This window comes from Mobula hypostoma, chromosome 22 (genome assembly GCF_963921235.1).
Source record: "Mobula hypostoma chromosome 22, sMobHyp1.1, whole genome shotgun sequence".
Lineage (NCBI taxonomy): Eukaryota > Metazoa > Chordata > Chondrichthyes > Myliobatiformes > Myliobatidae > Mobula > Mobula hypostoma.
The window spans coordinates 564,810-585,046 of NC_086118.1; the positions used below are offsets into that span (position 1 = coordinate 564,810).

Consider the following 20,237-nt stretch of genomic DNA (forward strand, 5'->3'; position numbering starts at 1 on the left):
GGGTATTGTTGGAAGTCTGTTGGTGAGGTGAGTGGTAGGTTGGAAGTGCTGGGGCCCTCTCACTGTGACATTCCTTCTCTCTACAGGTACATTGCGCTGTCTCGTCAGCAGTCCACGGTGGAGTGGAGGCAGGCTTCCCCAGCCCGGCGTGGTGATGGCAGGTTGACTAAAGCCAGCTAATAGCCTGACGCTTGGGTGGGTTTGCCACAGGGGCTGGCAGTAGTAATAGGAGACAGAGGTCTTCCTGTTCACACTGGGTGAGGTTGCCCCTATCAAATCAAATCAAAACCCCTTCCTGTTAAGGGTGTTAATAGTGTCAGTAGGCCATCCCAGACCTAGTCTTCAGTGGGAGAGGCGACCACACCCCAAAGTGTGTGTGTGTGTGTGTGTGCGTGCGCGAGTATGTGTGTGTGTATGAGTGTGAGTGTGCGTGCGCATGGAGGGTGCGGGGGGGGGGCAGAAGGTGGCAATAAGTGTTAGTTTTACCACAGGGTTGTGTCCCCTGAGCTCCAGTTCTGACTCTCTCGGTACATCCTAAGCCTGTTGGGTGGACTTGGGGGTCTGTGTGGGGGTAGGGGTCCTGCTGGGTACATGGACCATTTAGAACCGAGTACTGTATGTGGGATTCACAGCCAGGCCCAGGGGTGAGAGAGAGAGCACTCAGACTGGTGCTGGGGAAGCTCGGGGCTGTGAGAAAGCTGGTTTACAGACCGATGCTCATCTTCACTCACAGGAGCCAGCAGGAATGTGGGGCCACTGTGGAGGAGCTCAGCCTGGCAAGCAGCATCTATGCTGGGAAATAAAGAACCGCGATTTCAGGCTGAGAACCTTCAGCAAAATCTCCAAGTTCCTCTAAAAATGCTGCCTGACCTGCTGAGATCCACCAGCATTTTGTCTGTCACTCAAGGTTTCCAGCATCTGCAGAATCTCTTATGTAATGTTGATCACTGGTTAGGACAGGTGGCCCCAGTCAGTACAGTGTATGGGAGGTGACGTATGACATTTCTAAACTGATTAAAAGATGGGAACTGAGAAACCATCTGCTGTGGAGTGCAAGTCCGGAACAGGGAGTGAGATAAAGTCAGATTAATGTCAGGAATACCTCTGCATCCTGGCTGCTAGAATCCACGAGGCAGTGCATCGAGTGAAGGTTGATGGTAACAGTATTTATCAAACACAAATGTTGTTAGCAACTAAGCAGGCAGGCTGTGGCTGAGAGGAGCAGGTTGTGCATCCCCACCAGGTGGAGAACAAGGACTAAGCTTCTAACCAGAGGCAGAGGGGTTAACTCTCCCAGACTGTCACCCTACTATGGCGGTGTGCTCTCTTCACACCGCAGCAGATTAGCCCAATATCCTGCCATCCACGGGCTCAGCTCGCTCCGATTGAGCTGCCGGTGTTAAACCAGTCCTCACCTCACCCACAATTGCCATATTTTGGCCTGGATCCATCTATTTGGTGGATCTCCACATCACCAGCTGACCATTACAGAGGAACATTTCTGTCCCCTCACTCTAAATTCCTCCCTAGTCCCTGTCCCAGCCTGTGATCATTCCCATTTTCTCAGAACCTACTGCTTTGCTTATCCCTTTGACTGCTCCCCCAGCCGAGCTCCTGTGAACATCAACGGGACCCACAGCATACATGCCCTGTGGTTATACCCACGGGCAGCAAAGGGGCAGAACTCGCTGCTCCGCCAGTCCTGACCCCTGCTGTTGGCACACTCTCCCATCACACAGTTTCCCCTCACATCCCAAAGGTATGCAGGGCTGATAGGTCAGTGGTCACTGAAGATTGATGCTTGTATGCAAGTCAGGGAGAGAAGGTCAGGAGAATGAGAAAGAGGGAAGAATAAAAATGAGGTTTTGTAGGAGACTATATGGGTAGGGTAACTGACAAACACAGGGTCTAACTCCCTGGATCCTTGTCTGTAGTCCTCATGGTAACCAAATAAGCAACTGAGAAACAGCTGATTCTTAACCTTTATTTCATAAAATTTACATATACTGATAAAAATATAGTTTCTAAAAATTACAGATACTGAATCTGGACACAAATCACTCTGGTCTTCTCCATGTATGGACTGAGACAGTTAGCACGTGTGATTCACCTCCTCAGGTGGATTTCATTGGGATTGGGATGGTCGAACTCGGAGAGCCTCTGCACCGGACCACATCGTACAGGGTGACTGCTGGAAGCCCGCTCTGGGCAGATAAATACAAACCATCTCAGCCAGCAGCTGGAACCCACCCAAACTTCCCTTCTACCAGTGCTCTGTTTTTAAAACAAAACCTCCAAATATTTTAATGCAAAAAAAAAAGAAAATGATATTATTAGACAAGTTTGGAAATTGAGTCCCACTCCATCCAGACTACTCATGCCCTAGTGCTGGGGAGAGTTTTCCACCACACTGGCTCCAGATAGTTCAGACTGTGCTGCCTCTGGTAAGCCATGGAAGCTCAGTCTGGGGTGCAAATGCGTTGGGCACCTTGTCATACAGTCACAGGGAAGATGGACAGAGTTACGACTCAGGAGGCGGCTTCTCAGTTCACCATGTTGAGGAGCTTCTCTGAGTCAGACCACCTCCCTACAGGGGCTCCGTGGTGCCACCCAGTGTTGTTTGAATGCAGGCAGAGATCCGTTCCCACAACACCCTCCGAGTGAAAAACATTTCTTCACCTGCACTTTCCATCATTCTCCCACTCCCTTAAATCTGTCCCTTCTGCTGAGGGAGATAGGTCCCTCCTATTTACCTCGGGCCATCCCACCATTGAACCATCAGAGGGAGGTAATGGTGGGACAGGGTACAAGATTCTACCAGTCCTCTCATGAACCTTCCATTGCATCCCAGGAATAAATTTTCAGATTTAGAGTCTACGCTGACTAACCCATAAGACTTTTTGAACAGTCTTTCTCAAGCAGAAACTCCAGCCCAATCAGGAGAACATCATTTCATTTGGAATTTCTTACGTGTCCCAGAAACCATAAACTTCCTTCAATGTGCAGTAAATGTGCCAAGTTCAGAACTTTATAGATTTCCAAATTCATTAGCATTTATTCCTAACTTATTTCTGCTAAATAGAAGTAAATTATAAACATCACCAGTGACAAAAATTAGCTGCTCCAAAACCCACCCTGTGCTTGCCCAGCAGGAGACAAGAGCACTGTATGCAGAGTGGAAGGAGTTAACAAAATACTGAAAATACAAAACCTCCATTTGTGCCCCGCCATCAAAAGGATGCCTGTTTGAAGTACAAAGCCGCCAGAGACAGCATTCATTCAGAGCAAAGGGATAACGACATTATTAATAGGAGCACCGTTTCCAGCCCCTTCATCTTTGCTAGCAGATTAATTGGACTAATCAGCACATTTCAGTGGGAACAGGAGGAATTCAGAAGAAAGCGCAGGCACAGCGCAACTTCTCCCCACACATGCACAGCCCAACACTTTTACCCCTCAGTGGAGAAGGTAACAAAAGGGGCTGTTTATATCCTCTCCGAATAGAAGCCTCATTCATCATTGGTCGCACTCAACTCCACGACTGGCTGATCTTTCAAAAGGACATTTGAAGTGACCCAATTAATTATATAAATGATTCGCCATGATAAGTAAGTGTGAGGGGAGAAGACTGGAACAAGGTGCAAGTGCAGGCGGGCTGCGGGAAAGGTGTGTTGGTGGATGGAAACACCGGAAAGGGTTGCTGAAACTGTCTGTGTCTGAGCATATGAACGAACGAACAATTCCGTTGAAGCCCTTGGACCTCCAGTGAGCTGCAGTCTCAAGAGTTTGCCAGGGCAGTGTTGGCAGCTTGCGATGGGTGGATAGTTGCAGGCAGAGGTGTGGGGAGAGGGTTGATCACTCCCCTCTTTACTAAGGAATCCAGTTCATTAGCACAGTATGATTAGATGCACCTAATGCAACTACAGTTCATAGCAAAGGGAAGGTACTCTCCCCAAGCCCACAGCGGAGTATTCTTGCTTATAGCCCCAGCCACCCACAGAGCCCTGACAGAATGCTAGGCTATGGTGAGACAGTCCTAGACCAAGTGATGGCTACCGGAGATGTGGTTCCAGCCCCTCCCTCGGGGTACATGGTTTGAGCTGTGAGCAACAAAGGGTCTGCTAACCCCACCCCAGCTAGCCAAAGCACTGGAGTGGGGCTGAGGCTGACTGGAAAGGAGATGGGGGTGGGGGTGGGAGGGGGGAGGGACAGGCGGGGGAAGGAGGAGCTGTGAATTAGCCCCACCATTGGAATGCACCAGGTAGATCAGCTGGGGTTTGGAGAAACAAACAAATCACTAGAGAGATTAAGGTTTTTGTGCAGTGAGATGAGAGCTACCAGCCGGGCCCCCCTACAAGTTGCTGAAGAGCTCATTCTTCCTGCTCCAGTCCATCTGCGGAGCCCGCTTGCTCAGCCGCTTCGAGTGCACCTTCTCCTTGGCGGCTGCCGCGGACATGCTGAGGCTCAGACCCACGTCAGCAAATGCGCTCTTGGTGTCAAGGGGGTGCTGCTGGAGACAAAGAGCAGGTCAGCCCGGGGCTGAGGGACAATGCCCATCCCATTCCCACAGCTCCTTCACCACCCCGTCACAGGGCAAAGCAGCAGCAACCAAACACCCATCTCAGGAATGAGCCGAAAGATGAATATTGGCCAGAGGCTGCTGATCTCTAAACGCTGTTCTATCTTGAGCAAGAGTTCGATTAAAACATTGGAGGAACTCAGCAGGTCAAGCCACATCTGTGGAAGGGAGCAAAGAGCCAACTTTTCATAGATCTCTCAAAGGTGCCACACGAGTTGGTCAGGTTGTTAAGATACATGGTGTGTTGGGCCTCACTAGTCAGGGGACTGAGTTTAACAGCCACAAGGTAATCTCGTAGCTCTATAAAACCCTGGCTAGACCACACTTAGAATATTGTGTTCAGTTCAGGATGTGGAAGCTTTAGACAGGGTGCAGAGGGGACTTACCAGGCTGCTGCTTGGATTAGAGAGCATGTCTTATGAGGACAAGCTGAACAAGCTAGGACTTTTCCCTTCGCAGTGAAGGATAAGGGATGACTCAAAAGAAGTGTACAAGATGATAAGAAGCATTGATAAAGTGGACATCCAGCATTTTCCACCCAGAGTGTAAATGCTAATGCCAGAGGGCATATTTTTAAGGTGATAGGAGGCAAGTACAGGGGGGATCGTCAGAGGCAGGTTTCTCTTTACATGGAGTGCCAAGTGCATGAAACCCCCTGCTTGGGGTGGTGTACAGACAGATACATTAGAGACATTTAAGAGAATCTTAGATAGACACAAGGATGAAAGGAAAATGGGGGAGGGATTTGTGGGAGGCAAGAGTTAGATTGCCGTTGAAGTAGGTCAAAAAGTCAGTACACATGTTTTAGGCCAAGGCCTTTCATCAGGACTGGAAAGGAAAGGGACAGAAACCAGAATAGGGAGGCTGAGGGAGAAGAACAAACTGGCCAGATGAAGGGAAAGTGGGTGTGTGCAGGAGGGAGGGGGAGTGATTAGAGAAGCTGGGAGCCGAGATGTGGAAGGGGTAAAGGGCTGAAGGACGAATCAGACAGGAGAGGGCAGTAGACCTTGGAATAAAGGGGAGGGGGTGCAAAACCAGAGGGAGGTGATGGACAGGTCATCAAGGTGGGGAAGGAAAAGGAAAGGGGTGAGAGGCCATTCGAATGAGGGAAACAGAAGGGGGGGGGTAAAGGGGAAATCAGAGAGCAGCGGTTACCAGAAGTTGGAGAAATCGATGTTCATGCCATCAGGTTGGAGGCTACGCAAACACAATATGGGGTATTGAATTTGGCCTCACTACAACAGCAGAGCAGGCAGTGGACGGACAAGGCAATATGGAAATGGGAATGGGAGCAGCAGACAGAACAAAGCTGTTCCATCTTACTGGGCAGGAGAGCCCTGGTTAACAGGTGGTAGCTCCAAGACTACCTTTCCACAGCAGTGCCTGACACCACCACTCCCACACAGCACAATTCCTTTGACGCTCCTTCACCTGGCCCCTTTGACAGGCCATGGAATCCCAGCCCGAATGGGGCCGGATACTCTCAGCCTTCTGCCCCAGAGGCAGAGGCAGATTGATCACGAGGGAGCTTCGGAACGGCAGCCTGGAAGGAGCTGATGAACAGCTCATATACGCACACCCCGTACATACCACAGAGCTCCTGGGGATTTACTGGCTGCTGGGCTGCAGGCATCTCCTGCTGGGTGGGAACACAGCTAGCAGCCCCCTTACCAACTCAGAAACAGCTCAGGTCACAGGATCCGGACTCCTGCTGAAAGCTACAGCCTCTGCAATCCCGGGCACCAAGGAAATAGAAGGAGGAACTCTACCTCTGCCATGTGAGCGGCTGCTTCCTTGGCCGGTGTTGTGGGAGTGGAGGGCAAAGACGAAGAATCTGAAGATGGTTCCGATGTGAGTGCGACTGACTCCAACACGTTTCCATTGGCCTGTGAGATGGAGGAAAATCTTCAGCAAACTCCCCAATAAACAGGAATAGATACCAATTGGGCACAAAGGAAGATTGCCCAAGGCCATGGCAGGCAGGTTGGTCAGAGAGTTGGCAGATGAAATTTAATCAGACTGACGTGGATTGGAAAGTCAAAAGAGATGGGACATGTGTGTCAACAGGAGGGTGCTAAGGAATATTGATTAACAGAGGTCCACCATTGCGTAACAGTGGATAGTGTGGTAAAGGCAGACATTGCATGTTTGCCTTCATAGACTGAGGGATAGAACACAAGATTTGGGGTGTTATGTTGCAACTTTACAAATGGAGTACTGTGTACTGTGTACAGCTGAGGTCACTACATCAGATTTATATACAGGATGTGATTGTGCTGGAGAGAGGAGAGTGCAGAGCAGGTTCATCGGGGTGTCGCCAAAATTGAAGGATTTCATTTATGGAGAGGCTGGGTCTAATTCTACCCTGGGGCAAAGGTGGTTGACCGTGACCTGATAGAAGACTACTAGATTATCAGAGACAGATAGTCCGAATCCTTTCCTTGGGACAGAGGTATCAAAAACAAGAGGGCAAAGTACAGGTAGGAGTTCTTATTTTTAAATAAAGGATCTCAGGTGTAAGGCAAGAATGAGTAGTTGTAAACTGGAATGCAAATCCAGAGGAGGAGGAGGTGGAGGAGGATATAATCATTACATTACAGAGTATTTCAAAAGATACTCAGAGGCAAGGCAGAGAAATGTGGGCAAAAGGGGTTACAGTAGACGGTAAAAATGGTTGACGGATGTGGTAGATCTAAGGACAGGTTTCCTGCCTCCCTCTCTGGGTGTCACTGCCACAGTCCGCAATTTCTGTTTCCTGCTTCCCTGTCTGGGTGTCACTGTCACAGTCTGCAATTCCTGTATCCTGTCTCCCTGTCTGGGTGTCACTGTCACAGTCTGCAATTCCTGTTTCCAGCCTCCCTGTCTGGGTGTCACTGTCACAGTCTGCAATTCCTGTTTCCTGCTTCCCTGTCTGGGTGTCACTGTCACAGTCTGCAATTCCTGTTTCCAGCTTCCCTGTCACAGTCCGCAATTCCTGTATCCTGTCTCCCTGTCTGGGTGTCACTGTCACAGTCCGCAATTCCTGTATCCTGTCTCCCTGTCTGGGTGTCACTGCCACAGTCTGCAATTCCTGTTTCCAGCTCCACACACACAGTTTCCAGTTCCTGGCTGCTAAATCAGAATCCCAAGGTTCAGGCATTGGAACAATTATTTTATATTAAATGAAGGGAGCATATTCTCCCAGAGCTGTTTTCTCTGTTGGGAATGACAGCCACTTAAAATGCAGAGATGTCCAGCCCACAGATGTTTAATATTTCTGCCTCGACACAGCAAGAGAAATGCCCCCAGTGGTAACAGTGAATGGCACTGATCTGTGAGCCCAGGTCAGAGGCAAAGATCACAGAGTTCCCAAGGCACTGACTAGACTCTCTACTATAGTTTAAAACTCCAGAACTGCAGTTCTCCACCTGAAGCTGTGCTGAATGCACACTCAGATATGTCACCCCAATCGGCAGTGCAGAGGGTGTGGATCCTGGGCAGCACAGGGTCTTCAGGGTTTGCCTCAGCTGCAAATCAGGGGCAGAGTTCAGAAGGAAGTGGGCTGACTGCCAGAAACTGGGACTAGCTGGGTCAACCGAAGGACATGTACCCCTGTTGTATTGCATTATGACTACGACAACCAGCCTGATTGACTGGACAGCCCCAGAAGAGCTGTGAGTGACTCTGACAAGGGAGTGCAACACCCGCTCAAAACCTGATGGCACGGTGCAAATCAACCACATGGAAATAGGAGACACGTTCTACCTTCTGTTCGTCTTCTCCGTTTGTGAGCAGTTGGGGCAGAGGTCCTGCAAAACACACAAATCCACAGTTGTTAATATTCTGGTCGCACTTCAACCCAGTCAGAAGCCATTAAACAGACCACATCCTCAATCGTAAACCTGGCCACCAAACACAACCACACACATCACCGCCTCAGATACAGGCACACGACCTACTGAGACTGCGGACACCCTCACCATGTTGGAAGGCAGCTAGACCACCACCCAGTGAACAGTAAGTGTTCTCTGATCCCAGCACGTCATATGACCATAAGACACAGGTACAAAACTTGGTCATTTCCACTCTGCACTGCAATCCCATCAGCCCCATTCTCCCTGCAACCTTCGATGCCCTGACTAATGAAGAATCTATCAATCTCTGCTTTAAATATACCCAATGATTTAGTCTCCACAAATAACTGTGGCAATAAATTCCACAGATTCACTGCCCTCTGGTTAAAGAAATTCTTCCTGGTCTCTGTCCTAAAGGGATGTCGTACTCTGAGGCTGTAGATTCCCCACTATTGGAAACACCCTCTGCATGTCCACTCTATCTAAGCTTTTCAATATTTGGCAGCTTCACTGAGATTTTCCCCCCCACCACCCCCCAATTCTTCTAAACTCCAGTGAGTACAGAACCACAGCCACCAAATGTTCCTCATATGCTAACCATTTCATTGCTGGACTCGCTTTGAAAGGAAGAATAATACTGGGCCCGTGCAAGTCTCTGCAGCATCTGGAGACCTTGTGCTCTCTACATCAGAGGCCAACATTAGAGCGTCTTTCACGAGCCGAACCCTCACAAGGCATCAGGCCGTGACGGTTGCCTGCTAGGGTTCTGAAAACCTGTGCCAACTAACCAGTGGGAGTGTTGAAGGACATCTTCAGTCTCTCAGTGCTGAAGTCAGAGTTTTCCAGCTACTTCAAAAGCATGACAGTCATACCAATTCCCAAGAACAGCAGGATGAGCTTCCTCAACAACCATCACCTAGACGCACATCTACTGTGATGAGTTCCTTTGAGAGTATACTCATGGCCAGAATTAACTCCAGCCGAAGCAAGGACTGATCGCCACAATACGTCTACAGCGGATGCAATCTCACTGGCTCTCCACTTGGCCTTGCATCACTAGGACACTGGCAATCCCTACATCAAACTGCTGTTTATTGACTACAGCTTGGTGACCAACATCATACCTTCAGTATGATTCAACGAGTTCCAAAAGCTGGGCCTCTATACCTCCCTCTGCAACCAGATCGTGGACTCCATCATTGGGAAACAGCAGTCAGTGCAGATCAGAAACTACATCTCCTCTCGCTAACAATCAACACTGTCGCACATTAACACCAGAAGATATGAGAGCAGAATTAGGCCAAGTCATGGTGACATTATCAAGAGTGGGTGTGCTCTGTCTGTCTCCGTCACTGTCTCTGTCCAGGGTGTGTGTGCTCTGTCCGTCTGTCACTGTCCAGGGTAGGTTCGCGCTCTGTCCGTCTATGTCACAACAGTTCAGACACTACTCAAGTATTTATGCAGTGCCTGCACTCTCGAGGTAGAACAAAGTTCCCTCCTCTCAGCCAGCAGAGGTTCCAAACTCGACTGCCCCAACATTCCCACCCCCACTTCTCCTATCCTCACCCCACTTCTAAATCCAGCTCTTCAACCAAACTTTCAGTTTCAAAGCACCTCGCCTGCAGTCGCTCTCTGGTCTGACCTTGGCAGGGTGGGGTGTCATGAGAGAAGAATGAATGGGTTAATGTGCTCAGACGTGCAGCAGGAGGCAGAAACTCCTGAATTCACCCCCTTCATATCCATGCCTCCCTGCCCGGCAATGGTGTTTGAAAATTTTTCCTTTCAACTGTGGGGGCGGGGGGGGGGGTTGGTGAGGACGTGGGGGAGTCAGGGAGGGGAGCAGAGGTGAGAGGGGCTGGCTTAGAGAGAGAGAGGCAGTGAGGTGTGGGGGGCCAAGGAGAGGGGTTGCAATGAATGCCACAGATTCACCACTGTCTGACTAAGAAATTCTTCCTCATTGTCCTCTGGTCTTAAGACTCCCCCAACATAATAAATATCCTCTCCACATCCATTCTATTGAGGTCTCACAACATTCGATAGGTTTCATTGAGATCTCCCCCCCATTCCTCTGAATTCCAGTGAATACAGGAGGTTGGAGTCGTCAGGCACACATCATATAATAAACCTTTCCATCCTGGAATCCTGGAATGAATGCTAACATTGCATTTGCCTTCCTCACCACCAACTCAACCTGCTAATTAATGTTTAGGCAATCCTGCATGAGGACTCCCAAGTCCCTTTGTGCCTCAGGGTTTTGAATTTTCCCTCCATGTAGAAAATAGTCAATTCTTTTATTTCTTCTACCAAGGTGCATGACCATACACTTCCCAACACGGTATTCCATCTGCCAATTCTTTGCGCATTCTCCTAATCTTTCTGTAGCCTCTCTGCTTCCTCAAAATTAACTGTCCCTCCAGTTATCTTCGTACCGCCTGCAAACTTTGCAAGAAAGCCATCAATTTTGTCACCCAAATCATTGACATATAATTTAAAAAGCAGTCCCAACACAGACCCCCGTGGAACACCACTAGTCACCAGCAGCCAACCAGAAAAGGCTCCCTTTATTCCCACTCTTTGCCTCCTGTCAATCAGCCAATGCCTGATCCACGCTAGCATCTTCCTTGTAATACCACAGGCTCTTAACTTGTTAAACGGCCTCATATGTGTCACCTTTGCAAAAGCCTTCTGAAAATCCAAGTACACAACATCCAGTGATTCTCCTTTGTCTATCCTGTTCGTTATTTCTTCAAAGGATTCCATAAGATTTGTCAGGCAGGATTTTCCCTTGAGGAAACCATGCTGACTATGGCCTAGTATTGTGGCTGCAAGTACTCCGAAACCCTATCCTTTAACAATCAACTCCAACATCTGCCTAACCACTAACGTCAATTGGTCTATAGTTTCCTTTCTTGAAGAGTAGAGTAACATTTGCAATTTTCCAGTCCTCTGGAACCACATCAGAATCTATTGATTCTTGAAAGATCATTACTGATGCGTTCAAATTTCTTCAGCCACCTCTTTCAGAACCCTGGAGTGTAGACCATCTGTTCCAGGTGACTTATCTACCTTCAAACCTTTCAGTTTCTCAAGAACATCCTCCCTGGCAATGGCAACTTAACTCACTTCTGCTCCCTGACACCCTTGACCTTCCACCAGTGAAGACTGATGCAAAACATTTATTCAGTTCATCTGTTATTTCCTTGTTCCCCCATTACTACCTCTCTAGCATCATTTTCCAGCAGTCCAATATCTACTCTCACCTGTTGGCTAACTACATCGAAAAGATTGGTACGTTTGATTCCATAAGAGATAACTGGCTCAGGTACACTGAGCTAATTGAATAATATTTTGAAGCAAATGAAATGACCAATGAGAAATGAATACCAATTTTGCTAAGTGCATCAGGTTTAAAGGCAGACAGTTTGCTTCGAAGTTTAGCTGCTCCAACCAAACCATCAGAAATGAGCTTGGTTGACACTGTGAAAGTAATGCAGGAACACTAAGAATGAAAGCCATTACCGATCGCAAAAGTTAGATTTCAAAAGCATCATCATCATGGCTTGTCACACCAGACAGCTAGCCACTCTAGTGTTGTTTGGTTGATGCTGAGCAGGTCAGTGTCAGCTAAATCAGGTGAGAGTGGGCGGTTACTTGCTTGGTTTTAAGCTGGAAGAGAGTTCAAGAAGTTTCACGAAAGTTGCATGCATTCGGCTTTTGTGAGTATAGAGAACCAGAATCGACACTCTGTGCATTAAGGCTATTCCATGAACTTCAAATGGGAGACAAAAAGCTGCTTTTAAAATTTGATGCAAAGACCAAAGCCCAGCTGGATGAATGGAAGGCCAAAAAGAAAGGAGTCAATGGAGATACAAAAACAAGAGGATTTGTCAGATGATATTGTGGATGAGGAAACCGAAAGATCAGATCTTGAAGGAAGCAACAGAAGGATTAATAAGAGAACACACCAATGAACTAAATGCACCTTTCCAAGATCAAGATGCACACCAGCATTGTGGGGGGGGTGACTGACAAGACAACTACAACTTCATTGGAGGTCCATCCACAGTTTGTATTTCACATCCCCTACAATAAAGTCAACTGAAAGCGAATTAAGAAAGATACTGGATGATGCCACAACTGTCTCCAGGCTGCACACTATGATTCGCTGCCCAACAGAGGACAACAGGTGATGGCGCCAACATCTGTGCCTTGAGATGGAAAGCATATTGGACCAATGAAGGACCATGGTACTCAGAGGAATCGTGAAAGTGACAAAAGCAGTAGTCCCAGCACAACAGTTTTCATAGGCAACATGTCTGAGAAACCTTTGATTTGTTAATCAGGCTGTCACTTGTGAAATATGGCTTGGTTTTAAGCTGGAAGAGAGTTCAAGAAGTTTCATGAAAGTTGCACGCATTCAGCTTTTGTGAGTATAGAGAACCAGAATCGACTCTCTGTGCATTAAGGTTATTCCATGAACCTCAAATGGGAGACAAAAAGCTGCTTGTAAAATTTGATGCAAAGACCAAAGCCCAGCTGGATGAATGGAAGGCCAAAAAGAAAGGAGTCAATGGAGATACAAAAACAAGAGGATTTGTCAGATGATATTGTGGATGAGGAAACCGAAAGATCAGATCTTGAAGGAAGCAACAGAAGGATTAATAAGAGAACACACCAATGAACTAAATGCACCTTTCCAAGATCAAGATGCACACCAGCATTGTGGGGGGGGTGACTGACAAGACAACTACAACTTCATTGGAGGTCCATCCACAGTTTGTATTTCACATCCCCTACAATAAAGTCAACTGAAAGCGAATTAAGAAAGATACTGGATGATGCCACAACTGTCTCCAGGCTGCACACTATGATTCGCTGCCCAACAGAGGACAACAGGTGATGGCGCCAACATCTGTGCCTTGAGATGGAAAGCATATTGGACCAATGAAGGACCATGGTACTCAGAGGAATCGTGAAAGTGACAAAAGCAGTAGTCCCAGCACAACAGTTTTCATAGGCAACATGTCTGAGAAACCTTTGATTTGTTAATCAGGCTGTCACTTGTGAAATATGGCTTGGTTTTAAGCTGGAAGAGAGTTCAAGAAGTTTCATGAAAGTTGCACGCATTCAGCTTTTGTGAGTATAGAGAACCAGAATCGACTCTCTGTGCATTAAGGTTATTCCATGAACCTCAAATGGGAGACAAAAAGCTGCTTGTAAAATTTGATGCAAAGACCAAAGCCCAGCTGGATGAATGGAAGGCCAAAAAGAAAGGAGTCAATGGAGATACAAAAACAAGAGGATTTGTCAGATGATATTGTGGATGAGGAAACCGAGAGATCAGATCTTGAAGGAAGCAACAGAAGGATTAATAAGAGAACACTCCAATGAACTAAATGCACCTTTCCAAGATCAAGATGCATAAACTAGAAGAAGGAATGCGGCCAAAAAGTTCTATTTTAACTTCATCAGTCCACAGGACTTATTTCCAAAATGCATCAGGCTTGCTTAGATGTTCCTCTGAACTTTTGAATAGAACTTTTTGGCCGCAATGAGCAAAGGCAGCTTTGGAGAAAAAAAGAGTGCAGAATTTCATGAAAAGAACCCCTCTCCAACTGTTAAGCACTGGGGTGGATCGATAATGCTTTGGGCTTGTGTTGCAGCCAGTGGCACAGGGAACATTTACTGGTAGAGTAAAGAATGAATTCAATTAAATACCAGCAAATTCTGGAAGCAAACATCACACCATCTGTAAAAAAGCTGAAGATGAAAAGAGGATGGCTTCTACAACAGGATAATGATCCTAAACACACCTCAAAATCCACAATGGACTACCTCAATAGCGTGAGCTGAAGGTTTTGCCATGGCCCTCGCAGTCCCCCGACCTAAACATCATCGAAAATCTGTGGATAGACCTCAAAAGAGCAGTGCATGCAAGACGACCCAAGAATCTCACAGAACTAGAAGCCTTTTGCAAGGAAGAATGGGTGAAAATCCCCCAAACAAGAATTGAAAGACTCTTAGCTGGCTACCATAAGTGTTTACAAGCTGTGATACTTGCCAAAGGGGGTGTTACTAAGTACTGACCATGCAGGGTGCCCAAACTTTTGCTTCGGGCCCTTTTCCTTTTTTGTTATTTTGAAACTGTAAAAGATGGAAATCAAAAAGTTTTCTTGCTTAAAATATTAAAGAAATGTGTCATCTTTAACTTTATGCCTTTTGGAAATTAGTTCATCTTTTACTTGCTTAGTTATTCACAGTAACAGAAATTTTGACCGGGATGCCTAAACTTTTGCATGCCACTATATAGCAGTTGTATTATATAGTATACTGTGAATATAGTTGAGATACATTCTTGATTGAGTTGGAGTTTATAGCTAAGCAGGGAGAAGTGTTGTGTATTTAATTAAGCAATATATATCTTGTATGTATATAGATATATATTGTTTAATGAAGCATTCTTGTTTGTTTAAATAATTAATTACAGGTTGAATGTATAAATACATTAATTGCATATGTCACCATACTACCACATGATACGTGTGCACTTCGCTTAAAGTTAAGGTGAAGTTAGACCCGCACTTCGGACTTCCCTGTCTTCTTTTGAATCAGTTTAATGTTTTGAAATTACAAAACATAAGAGACAGCATTCCAATTTAGAAACGTCTCATTGCTGGATGTAAATCCCGGAATACTCTTCCCACCACCAGAGGGACTGCAGTCGCTCATCGCATTCCTTCTCCAGGTAACAAATGCCAGCCTTGGAAAGGAATAAAACACTGAGACATTGGGTCTTTGCATGGCCTTCATGCAAAGTTCAACATAGGCTCATCACCTGGGGAACTCAGAGGTTGACCTTGAACTCAGCTCCCTACTCAGACTGTATATGAGCCAACCACTTCCAATAAAATCCTGAAAGCCCCTCCAACACTGTGCTACAGCAGCCCACCATAGCCTGTGGCACTCTCCCACACTCTTCCAACCTCGGGCATTTCCAATGATCTTGAGAAGCCTGCTCCCCTCAACCCATGGCCTGTCAACATTAACGGACAGACCACCTCATCCTGTCGGTGCTGCACAGATCCTCCTTCCACCGTCGAACTCCGATCTTTCTGCTGGTGTGGCCAAGTGCTGCCCTAACGCAATGGCCCCATACTTTCCCTCTTCGGGGAGGAGGTACCGGAGCCTGAAGGTGAACACTCAACGTTTTAGGAACAGTTTCTTCCCCTCTGCCATCAAATTGCTGAATGGTCCTTGAACACGACCTCACTATTTACTCCCTTTTAGCACGACTCATTTACTTCTATATATTTCTTGTAACTTACAGCAGCTTTTTATGTACTACACTGTAATGCTGCCACAACACAGCAAACTTCACATCTCTTTCACTAAACTGTTTCTGATTGCGACTCTTCCGCCTGCCCACGGTACATGCAACCAATGTCTGATTGTGACAGCTGAGGGCATCAAACAGAAGGGAAAGTGCTAAAGTCACGTGAGTGAAAAACTGACTCATCACAGAACACCCGTTTCCCAACGCCTGACTCACAAACGAGCTCCCACAATATTGCAGAATTCAGAAGTTTGGCCCTACGAGCAGCAGGACCAGCTTCTCTCCACTTTTAGTTCTCATCAGTCTGATGTGCTGCTGACGCCACCTGATTACAATACTATGGAGGCACGGTTACACAGAGATTTTTGTGTGTTTCCTATTTTACGGTTGAAATTTACTTGTGGGTGTCTGTGATAACGGAGCCAGTTCACTGACAATCTGGACGACTCCCTTGATGCTGGTCCCACCAACACTTGGCTCACACTCACACACCACCCTCTGAAACAGTCCATGAGAAACTTCCATCAGCACAGAATGCAACTTTAAAGCAAAATGTATCTCAGGACTATTCACAAATGTCTCCTGAGCAAAGTTTTCGGTATGTATTGCCATCTTCCCAGACCTTGCTTTTTGCAATGTACAAACGGTGTCCAAAATCACAGCACTTACGGACAATGAGTGGCAGATTGAGCAAGAAAGTGAAAGCCCGCATTAATTATCAACTTGCAAAGTATTAGACATTTGCCAAGTTACTGTGATCTCATCCACCACTGCCAAACGCCAGTCAAATACTTTCAATAAGAACTGGCAGTAAACAGCAACAGTCCACATGCTGTTGGGGAGAGCGCAAGATATTCTTTCAAGCTGGGGGCTGAATGAATCACACGCCTCCTCCCAAACCTTCCTTTACCAGCTCCGAGGAAAACTTTGAGCAGATCTGGGTGCTGCCCTTTACTGATCTGACAAGTGTAGATTGGGACAGGCTGTTTCCTGACAAAGGTGTACTTAGAAAGTGGGAGGCCTTCAGAACAGAATTTTGGGAATACAAAGCTTTTTGTGCCTGTGAGAATAAAAGGTAAAGATAGCAAGTGTAGGGAACCTTGGTTTTCAAGAGAGATTGAGGCCCTGGTTAAGAGAAAAGTAGGAGGTGCATAGCAGGTATGGACAAGTAGGAATAAACAAGGTGCCAATGGATTATAAGAAATGCAAGAGAATACTTAAGAAAGAAATCAGGGCGGCTAAAAGAAGGCATGAGGTTGCCCTAGCAGACAAGGTGAAGGAGAATCCTTAGGGATTCTACAGATATGTTAAGAGCAAAAGGATTGCAAGGGACAAAATTGTTCCTCTGGAAGACCAGAATGGTAATCCATGTGTAGAACCAAAAGAGATGGGGGAGATGGTAAATGCATCCATTACATTTGGATTTACTCGAGACGGAGAATCTATGGGAGCAGCATCACCTTCATGGACCCTGTACAGATTACAGAGCAGACGGTGTTTGCCACCCTGAGGCAAATCAGGGTGGATAAATCCCCAGGGTCTGACAAGGTGTTCCCTTGGACCCTGTGGGAGGCAAGTGCAGAAATTGCCAGGACCCTAGCAGAGATATTTAAACCATCCTTAGTGACAGGAAAGGTACCACAGGATTGGAGGATAGCCAATGTTGTTCTACTGTTTAAAAAAAAAGTTCTAAACAGAAACCGGGAAACCATAAGACAGTGAGTCTGACATCAGTAGTGGGAAAGTTATTGGAAGTTATTCTAAGGGACCAGATATATAAGAATTTGGATAGACATGGAATGACCAAGGATAGTCAGCATGTCTTTGTGCATGGTGGATCATGTCTAACCAATCTTATTGAATTTTTCAAGGAAGTTACCAGGAAGATGGACGTTGTCTACATGGACTAGTAAGGCATTTGACAAGGTCCTGCATGGAAGGCTGGTCAAGAAAGATCAGTCACTCAGCATTCAGGATGAGGTCGTAAACTGGATTAAACATTGGCTTTGTGGGAGAAGCCAGAGAGTGGTAGTAGAGGGTTGCCTCTCTGACTGGAGCCCCGTGACTAGTGGAGTGCCACAGGGACTGGTGCTGGGTCCTGTGTTGTTTGTCATCTGTATCAATGATATGGATGATAATATGGTTAACTGGATCAGCAAATTTGTGGATGACACCAAGATTGGGGGTGTAGTGAACAGTGAAGAAGGCCATCATGGCTCGCAGAGGGGTTTGCATCAGCTGGTAAAATGGGTTGAAAAATAGCAGGTGAAATTTGATGCAGACAAATGCAAGCACTTTGGTAAGACCAACTAGGGTAGGTCTTACACAGCCAACTGTAGGGAACTGAGGAGTGTGGTAGAACAAGGGGATCTGGGAACACAGGTCCATTGTTCATTGAAAGTGGCATCAGAGGTAGATAGGGTCATAAAGAAATCTTTTGGCTCATTGGCCTTCATAAATCAATGTACTGAGTACAGAAGAAGAGATGCTATGTTGAAGTTGTATAAGACATTGGTGAGGCCTAATTTGGAGTATTCTGTGTAGTTTTGGTCCCCTATCTACAGGAAAGATGTAAACAAAGTTGAAAGAGTGCAGAGAAATTTTACAAGGATGTTGCCAGGCCTGGAGGACCTGAGTTATAAGGAAGGATTGAATAGGTTAGGACTGTATTCTTTAGAATGTAGAAGATTGAGGGGAGATTTGATAGAAGTATACAAAATTATGAGAGGTAGAGATTGGGTAAATGCAAACAGGCTTTTTTCATGGAGGTTGGGTGGAATGGCAACCAGAAGTCATGGGTTAAGGGTGAAAGGTCAGAAGTTTAAGGGGAAACTTCTTCACTCAGAGGGTCGTGAGAGTGTGGAATGAGCTGCCGGCACAAGTGGTCCGTGCGAGCTGGATTTCAGCATTTAAAAGAAGTTTGGACAAGTCCATGGATGGTAGGGATATGGAGGGCTAAAGTCCCCATGCAGGTCGTTGGGAATAGGCAGTTTACATGGTTTTCAGCATGGACTAGATGGGCCAAAGGGCCTGTTTCTGTGCTGTGCTTCTCTATGATCCTGACTCTACAAGCCCACACTAACCATCACTGGACCTTACTCACCTTGCTAGAGCAGGGTCTGCAGGTACTCTGCCCAGCCACCCTGCCAGTGTTCCCAGCCAGTCAGGGTCATTCAGCAGCAAAAGCAGAGACAGTCATGTTCTCTCCAACCAGCTCCAGCTGAGTGCAACACATTGAGCCAGAGAGCAAGGGGTGTGTAGCCCACACGGCACCAAAGCAGGGAGTGGCAGAAGCAAAGGTAAACAAATACTTCCTCAGTAACTCACCCCCTCATCTCCCCCAGGCCAGAATTGGAGCAACCAAGGTGTACCCCAGCCCCACTCAGCGTTCTTCAGGCTCAGAGCACATGCTGGAAGTGTGTGTGACTGAATGGCCAATCTGTCTGTGTCCCTCCTCACTGAGGTTGACAGGAAGGCACACATCTAGGAATGTTAGCATTCATTTCGAGAGGACTAGGATATAAAAGCAAGGATGTAAATCTGATGCCTTATAAGGCACTAGTTAGAACATGTTCTGAGTATTGAGATTAGTTTTGGGCCCCACATCTAATAGATCTGCTGGCATTGGAGAGGATCCAGAAGTGGCTTGTGAGATTGACTCTGGGAATGAAAGGGTCAGTGTATGAAGGGTCTTTTATTTGGGTCTAGGCCTGTACTTGCTAGGGTTTAGATGAATGAAGGGGGATCTCACTGAAACCTATCGAATATCGAAAGGCATTTGAAAGAGTGGACATGGAGGTGGTTAGTAAATTTGCTGATGACACAAAGATTGGAGGTGTTGTATGAAGAGCTGAGAAGTGGCAGATGGAGTTCAACCCAGATAAGTGTGAGGTGGTTCATTTTGACAGGTCAAATATGATGACAGAATATAGTATTAATGCTAAGACTCCTGGCAGTGTGGAGGATCAGAGGGATCTTGGGGTCCGAGTCCATAGGACATTCAAAGCTGCTGTGCAGATTAACTCTGTGGTTAAGAAGGCATACGGTGCACTGGCCTTCATGAATTGTGAGATTGAGTTTAGGAGCCGAGAGGTAATGTTGCAGCTATATAGGACCCTGGTCAGACCCCACTTGGAGTTCTGGTCACCTCACTACAGGAAGGATGTGGAAACCGTAGAAAGGGTGTAGAGGAGATTTACAAGGATGTTGCCTGGATTGGGGAGCATGCCTTATGAGAATAGGTTGAGAGAACTCGGCCTTTTCTCCTTGGAGTGATGGAGGATGAAAGGTGACCTGATAGAGGTGTACATGACAATGAGAGGCATTGATCATGTGGATAGTCAGAGGCTTTTTCCCAGGGCTGAAATTGCTAGCACGAGAGGACACAGTTTTAAGGCGTTTGGAAGTAGTTGTGTTTTTTTTTTTACACAGAGAGTCGTGAGTGTGTGGAATGGGCTGCCAGTGGTGGAGGCGGATACGATAGGGTCTTTTA

The 20,237-nt window shown here is 46.7% G+C and overlaps 1 protein-coding gene across 2 annotated transcripts in view; it reads right to left on the minus strand.

Annotated features, from left to right (window-relative positions):
• Window positions 1–1,970: 1,970 nt before the first annotated feature.
• The window catches only part of nherf1b (NHERF family PDZ scaffold protein 1b), a 107,323-nt gene continuing 89,056 nt past the window's right edge, over window positions 1,971–20,237 (minus strand). Inside the window, exons 4-6 of one of the 2 annotated variants that reach the window (XM_063030836.1) lie at window positions 8,324–8,367; window positions 6,349–6,465; window positions 1,971–4,507 (exon numbers count right to left, since the gene is read on the minus strand). In XM_063030836.1, coding sequence (XP_062886906.1) covers window positions 4,352–4,507; window positions 6,349–6,465; window positions 8,324–8,367 — 317 coding nt within the window. In that variant the 3' untranslated portion in view covers window positions 1,971–4,351. Of the gene's footprint in view, window positions 4,511–6,348; window positions 6,466–8,323; window positions 8,368–20,237 lie in introns of both variants that reach the window. The other variant, XM_063030835.1, reaches the window with a different exon arrangement.